Source organism: Phaethon lepturus, unplaced genomic scaffold (genome assembly GCF_000687285.1).
Source record: "Phaethon lepturus isolate BGI_N335 unplaced genomic scaffold, ASM68728v1 scaffold33781, whole genome shotgun sequence".
Taxonomy (NCBI): domain Eukaryota; kingdom Metazoa; phylum Chordata; class Aves; order Phaethontiformes; family Phaethontidae; genus Phaethon; species Phaethon lepturus.
The window spans coordinates 2,475-9,442 of NW_010516174.1; the positions used below are offsets into that span (position 1 = coordinate 2,475).

General features: G+C 35.3%; 1 protein-coding gene across 1 annotated transcript in view; it reads right to left on the reverse strand.

Annotated features, from left to right (window-relative positions):
• Positions 1-570: 570 nt before the first annotated feature.
• Positions 571-6,968, reverse strand: part of LOC104627656 (E3 ubiquitin-protein ligase CBL-B-like) — a gene marked incomplete at its 3' end in the record, with an annotated part of 87,080 nt that continues 80,682 nt past the window's right edge. The window contains 4 exon segments of the mRNA XM_010295986.1: positions 571-702; positions 3,017-3,104; positions 4,606-4,743; positions 6,908-6,968. The exon segment at positions 6,908-6,968 is cut by the window's right edge and continues 19 nt beyond it. Coding sequence (XP_010294288.1) covers positions 571-702; positions 3,017-3,104; positions 4,606-4,743; positions 6,908-6,968 — 419 coding nt within the window.

Below are 6,968 nucleotides of genomic sequence, written 5' to 3' on the forward strand. Positions count from 1 at the left end.
TAGTTTCCCCTCCACTCAATCTCTTACCCCAGTCACCATCTAAAGCTAGGTGGTTTAGTACTTTATGTATTAACAACATGAAATGCAAGAATCCTAAGCTTATTTTTCCACAGGCCATTTCATGACTGCTACTATTGATTGAATCCTTCTCTCCCCAAAGACATCCTGCCTCCTTATAAAACACCACCTAGTCAGTTATCCCCTTCCAGCTGCTACCTGTCCTCTTCCTTAAATCATTTAAATACATCATGAAGTGACCTGGGTGGCTGAATTGGCACCAAATGCCCAGCTTTCACTGTCTAAGTAGATATTGCGCTCAGGACATAATTTCCACGTCGCAGCAGTCAGCAAATAGCCTTGACACGCCCAGAAGTCCAGATTTTAATGACTCCTGGAACTTTATTTTTCACAGATTTTTGGTTCACAAAATGAAAAAGTTTGTAATTTTAAATATGCATGTCCTTGAACCCTCTTACTGAGTACCTGGAAAAGTAAACATATACCCACACTGTAAACAGGACGTAACAGAGAAATCCATCCTCTTCTCCACTAATTGAACTATGACAGTACCTGCCATGCTGTAAGACAAGAAGTGCACATAAGGTGTCCACAAGGCTCTATCTTCACATCCTTGTCATTCTCTGCACAGATTTTACACAGCTGAAAAGTGGAACCCATTTCACAGTACAATTCATACTGCTCCTGTAATAAAATAAAGTCAAATGATTATTTCTTTACTGTGATCTGTTCACAAAGAATATACTTAAGCAACAGTAGTGACAAACATCTCTCCAAGTCTCCTGTTTTCCAACCCACTTTACTTATTAGTCAAAGAAACTATTGCTAGTGATCTACTTAAAAGCCACACCAAGGTTACTGAACCAGCTTACTTTTTTGCTTCTTCAAACCTATAATATACTACAATGCATGCTACAAAAAAAGTTTAAAAAAATCTGTGCCTGTTAGGTTTTCTACAGACTTCTCACATGTAACTACTAGGCAAGCCATAGGTCCTGCTTTTCCTTGACTACAGTTAAAAGGAAGCTAATGAACACGTAGTTGTAAGTGAGAAATTAAGTGATGAATGGGAACAACATTGGGATTTCCTTTTCTAGGTATCAGTTTAGGACTAATACAAGTTATTGGATTGAAAACTGACAAGCAAAAGGGCTTTCTACCTACAGCAAGGATGTAGTATGGTAGTATGGTTAACTGAAGTAAACAACCCTTGTGAAGGAAGCATGGCAAGAAAACATCCAGGTTAACATGGCAACAGTCATGCACAGATTATTCAGTACTTTGTATCCCTACAAGACTGTCAGGAAGGTATAAGTACACCTTCAGGAGGAATAAATAGATAAAACTTGAGTCCAGAACATTTTTCTAGAATTAGGTATTGTTGGGGAACGGGCGATCAAATACATTTGTGTAGAAATAAAACTTTTTTAGTCTTGAAAAAACAAATTTAAGTAAATTGAATCCAGGTCACAGGAAAATAAGTAGCTATGGCTGAGTAAAGGGAGGGAAGATGAGGCTAAGAAAAACAGAAAATAAAAGACAGCTCCTATCTGCAGCTGTAGTCAGTATGTACTAAAGATGCTTATGGTGGAGCTCTCGCAAAGAATCCATCTCCAGTGATCTAACTGTAACTTCTATACCACCTTGTCATAGTTTAAGCAGTTTTAGTGACAGCTTTAAACTACTGCGGTTATATATTATTTAAGGCAGTACTGACATAGTTCAGACTCTGTTGAATTACCATCAGAATTAACTAATGGTGTCCTCAGAACTACAAGTTCAGAAGCAACTGGATTCATTCCCTGAATTCGAAATACAACATGATTGCCTTGTGAAGAACAAGGCAATCACTGAGAATGTCTAAGCTGCTTTTCCCTTCCTTGAGGAAAAGTAAGGATATGGGGCTTGAAAATCGTTCTGTGCAGCACAAATATCTGAAATTTCTACATTACTCTTTCATTATCATTTTAAGACTAGAAGGAAAAGAAGGAAGTCAGGTAAGTGGAAGTACTCACACTTTCTTCAGGTAATTGTTTTTGGGAATTCTCTTAAGTTAGGAAACAGATATTTTCATAGTGGTATTCCTGATAATAACATAGATAGTAATGAATACTTATTTTCTAAAATACGTCTGGAGGTGGTATGCACACAGAGCACTCAATTACAGAAGATTCAGCAGGTCACTCAGTCTACTCTGAAGAAATGGAAGACCATATGAAATAGTATGGCTTGTATGTAGTCTGATGTCTTTCCTGGAACGTATCTTCAAGTCTTCCAGATGCTTTTATCAGGAAAAATGCTCTACACAATATAACTTAACCTTCTAGTGTTATTTTCAGCATCACTTTTATTCAGGCATTTGTCTTGTGGTGGCTACTTCCTATCGGCTGAGTATCAAACATCTACACATTAGTTTATCACATCATCACTTAACAGGACTACAGACGCATCTAGATATTCTCGTTTTCTCTGCAAAGCAACTCCCTTTAGGCACTTAATTATTTCTGTTGCTTTTTCCTGATCTCTCTTGCACAATAGACAAAGAAGAAAGGATAGAGATCCTTGAACCAGTATCTTTGTGATATATGAACTATACTTTTCCTTCTGGGCCCGTCAACAAACTGTACCATTCCTATTCAGGCTTCAAAACTATCGTTTGATCTTGATTTTATTTCTGTATTTCCATCTGCTATTAGCAAGGAAACACTAAGACACATAAACCTGTAATATAAATATCAGAAAAACCTTTAATAACCGTCAACTCATTTCTAACTTGGAAGAGGCTTAGAATAAACAAAACTTTCCAAGACATTGATCACCATCAGCTCTAGAGTTTAAAGGATTATTACCCTGTTTTTCATTTAAGTCCTTCTATCAACAACATATTTTCACTCTTATGAATTTATTTCTCATGTTTAATAAAAGCTTGTTATTATTGCTAGATGAAATACTAAAGGAAGTGAAGATTACAAAGTAACTGACAAACTCTGCAACATACCTGTGTTACTTTTATGTGATCATGTGGTGTGGGTTCACATAATCCTGTCAAATCAGGATTATAACTTCGTCCATCTGGGAACAGATAGCTGCATCACAAGAAAGTTGTTATAAATATGCACATTTAGCTTTATTAGCTAAGTAATACCTATGAAATTTCAAAGGGGCAGAATAAGTTATGGTAGACATTAACTAAAATGCATCCTTACGGTCTGGGTGCAACCAAATTTGTACATATGCATTTCGACACATGCTCAAGTCTATTTATGAAAGCACAGGAAAAATTTTGACATCAAATGCATAGCTACCACTAGAATGTATCTGAGCTTTGATTAGCAGATAACTTTCTGGGGGTAGCTCAACAGAATATTATTTTAGATCTTCATTTCACAGTGATCTTATGCTTGCCTGTGTTCCCAGTGATCTCTCCACTGCAAGCATCATGCTCGGTGACACTACAGACTATTTTCAAGTAATGAAGCAGAACAGAAGGTAACACACATCTATTATGATATATATAATGTTTTATATATGTCATAATAGATATGTGAGTATCTGTGTATATTATGACATATATAAATCTGTGTATATTATGATAAGAATCTACACTAAGAATCCAAGACTCAGACTGGACTTCGAGCAAGAACTGATGGGGGCATCTCAATCCTGTGGGAAATCAATAATAAGCTAGATGATATTACAGAGACCCTAAGTTGTTCTATATTCAAATTTGTTACCACTAACTTGGAAACATCTTCTTGAAAGTCATGTTAAGTCACACTGTGAGAAAGTTGTATTTACATAGGCTACAAAAACTTCACTCTGCATTAAATATTCTCAGCTCTAGTTTTTGTTTGCTCAGTTTCTGTCAAGTAGAAACGCTACGATTAGTGTGTTTTTTATTACAGGTATGAAATCATCATACCTGGAAAAAAAATTACTGGACTGTGCACGGTTGAGAAAAATTGCAAGATTGCAAAAGGTTTCTCAGTTTTTGAGGATTTTTTTTTTTTTATGATCATGTGGGTATATCAAAACATGTATCCCAGTGAAGACTTGAACACCAAAAATTTGTCTGTTACTTCAGTCAGCGTAGTAAAAATGTACTACTACTCCCTATAACCTTAGATTCTTTTATAATTATAAATCTTTTCAGTACACTATTAGAACCTGGAAAATGTTCTGACTGCACAATACATAAAAAAGTAATTACATAGCTTTCAAATCATTGTCCAGAGTTAGACAGATGAGTAACTGGCAGTACTAATTGTTCAATAAGATTAAGTGTATTTGGGACTCTTATTGGGGGTAGCACGGGGGGAGGAATCGGTATGACAACTTCCCAATTTTATTTTCTCCTGGAATTATCTGCTATGAGATATAGCTTTGCTTAATTTTGGTTAATGGAATTACCTGGAAACAAGTGTTTTTCAAATGAATAAAAGGGATGGTCCTTAAACTCCAAAGGAATGCTTAATACCATATACAGATTCTCCATTTTAAAGATCTTTAACAACTACCCATATAAGTATTAGAAGAACAAGGAAATCAGGATTCATACCTATGGGGACTACAGGAATTCGTACTTACAATCCTTCACGGCTGCCATCAATCAAAGCTTGAAACAGAGGCTTATTGTGAGGTATGGTCTGCAATATGTTCCCATCGCCAGTCACATATCCAATGGCCCACTGTCCCAAGCGAGTGCAACTCAGCCTGAAAATGTAGCTTGATAAAAATAGGATGAATAAAAAGTCAGTGTCAATCAGAGTTCAGCAAAACAAGTGAAGAAAGCAAAGATGGCCCCTGGTTAAGACACTGAATTAGGTCTCTGAAGATCTGGCTCAGATTCACAATTCTGCCATGTGTTCTTTGCATAACCTTAAATAAACCTGCAAGTTTTACGCTGTCAGTTCCTCACAGGCAGAAGTAAGGTAACAGTAGCACCCTACCCCCAACTTTTCATTTGCTTGCTTTTTTAGTTCTGTAAGTGAAAGGTGCACATTCACTGTGAATACTCTTATTATGTACATTTAGACATGCCCATAAACCTTTTCAAGAACAGTGTACTATATTGTCAAGTCTCCATAGCTACCACGTATACCTTCTGTGCATAGACAGGCCAATAACCTGAATGAATGTAAGGGGAAATATAAAACATCTCTAGAGGCAACAGAAATGTGAATGAATGAATAATAAAACTGCTTTACTAGTAATGCTAATTTTGTGTGTACCAGAGGAGGTGAACAGGACAGAAGAAATATCACTTCTACTTCAGAAAGTACCAGATAATACCAACCCAACTGGACTTAAATTTACATACTTCTGTGTGTCACAGGTGATAGCTGGGAGCACAGGTAATGTAGACAGTGTGCACAGCAGAAGGAAAAGGAAGATTATAGGCAATAGTATTGGGCATGTTTAGTTCTTCTTATGAAGAACTCTAGTCCCTTTCATGTCAAACATCATCTCATATGCAAAAACCTCATTCAGAAAAGCATCCCACAGTGAAATACCACAAACTCAATTTTGTATTATAAAGCACCTTTTCTTAATTATACATCACTACTTTATTTCCTTCCAAACTGTTTAAAATGAGAAATCTTAGCCTCCCTGAAGTTCGGTATAGCTCTTACAAGCTTCAATAGGGCCAACATTACATTGCAGTAGTAACTATTCATTTGAACAGAATCTTGTAATTTCCAGGATGTTTTAGACAGATTAAAGAAGCAATTTCACTTTGTATCTCTTCTTTCACACTCCAACATTTCACCTAAGCAATTCAGAAAGTAATTTTCTGATATGCAATAGAAGTTATCTTAAAACTAACTCTCTATTTACAAGGAACATAAAGGCAACTTTGGGTAATTTCTCTATTAGTTCTCTTTTATAAGCACAGAATCAGAATCAATAATAGAGAAAATACAAAGTATAGCAACCACTCTCAAAATCAACCTAGGTATGTGACTTCCATAGTAGTATCCATGAGTGCCAAGCTTAAAATCAATGTTATTATACTGGAACCACAAGATTCTTGTATACATGCACTCGACCCATCAGATAACTTAACAAGATATGGTATATAGTTTGCTAAAAATCCAAAGCAGCCAAGTACAGAATATGGGTATAACTGTTGCTAGATTTCTCTTATCAAGTTTCAAAATTATGCACCACATAGAAATTATTTAAAAACCCTACATGTCATGGTATTTAATATGACAGATTGCTTTTCTAGATGCAGAGTTTATGATACAGAATCATTACTGGCAAAGAGAAAAAAAGGAACATAAAAAGAGCACATAAGCACTGATTAAGTTCATAATTTAAGTGTGCTACCATGAAACATGTTAAGATGATTTTTACTTTACTATTAAGCAATAATTCAATGAAAATTTTGAAAAGCAAATTATATTTTCAAACATGCTTTCCAAGAATGCATTGCTCGTTGCACCTAATTTGGAAGAAGAAAGGAAAAAAAACCATAACTTCACTTTTTTCTGTTTATTTGTACTTATTTAGACTTTCATGTGCTAATACAGCATTTTTTTGCTTCATAGCACTGTAGAAAGATTATGGCATAAAAAAACAGAACATGGCTACAAAATTCCTATGTCTTACAATCTAAAAGGTCAGCGTTTTTTGAATGTGGAGTTCTGAGCATTAGTATTAAACTATTTTAAAAATACTTTTTAATATAAAATCGTAAGTATTAAAAAAATACATACTACTTCTCTGATTCTCTGTTACAAAAAAAAAAAAAGGAAAAATTCACTCCTTCAATATTGCAGTGAGTATAAGTATCATGCAATATAGAACTATGAACCTAGAATAATTATGTAGCTTCTGAGACAGCAAGCTTATTTGGAAAGCAATAATGAGCAAAACTTCTCACCTCCCAGGCTTAGTGCTGTATTTTTGCAACCTTGCTTTCACTTCATCGTATGTCAGGAATG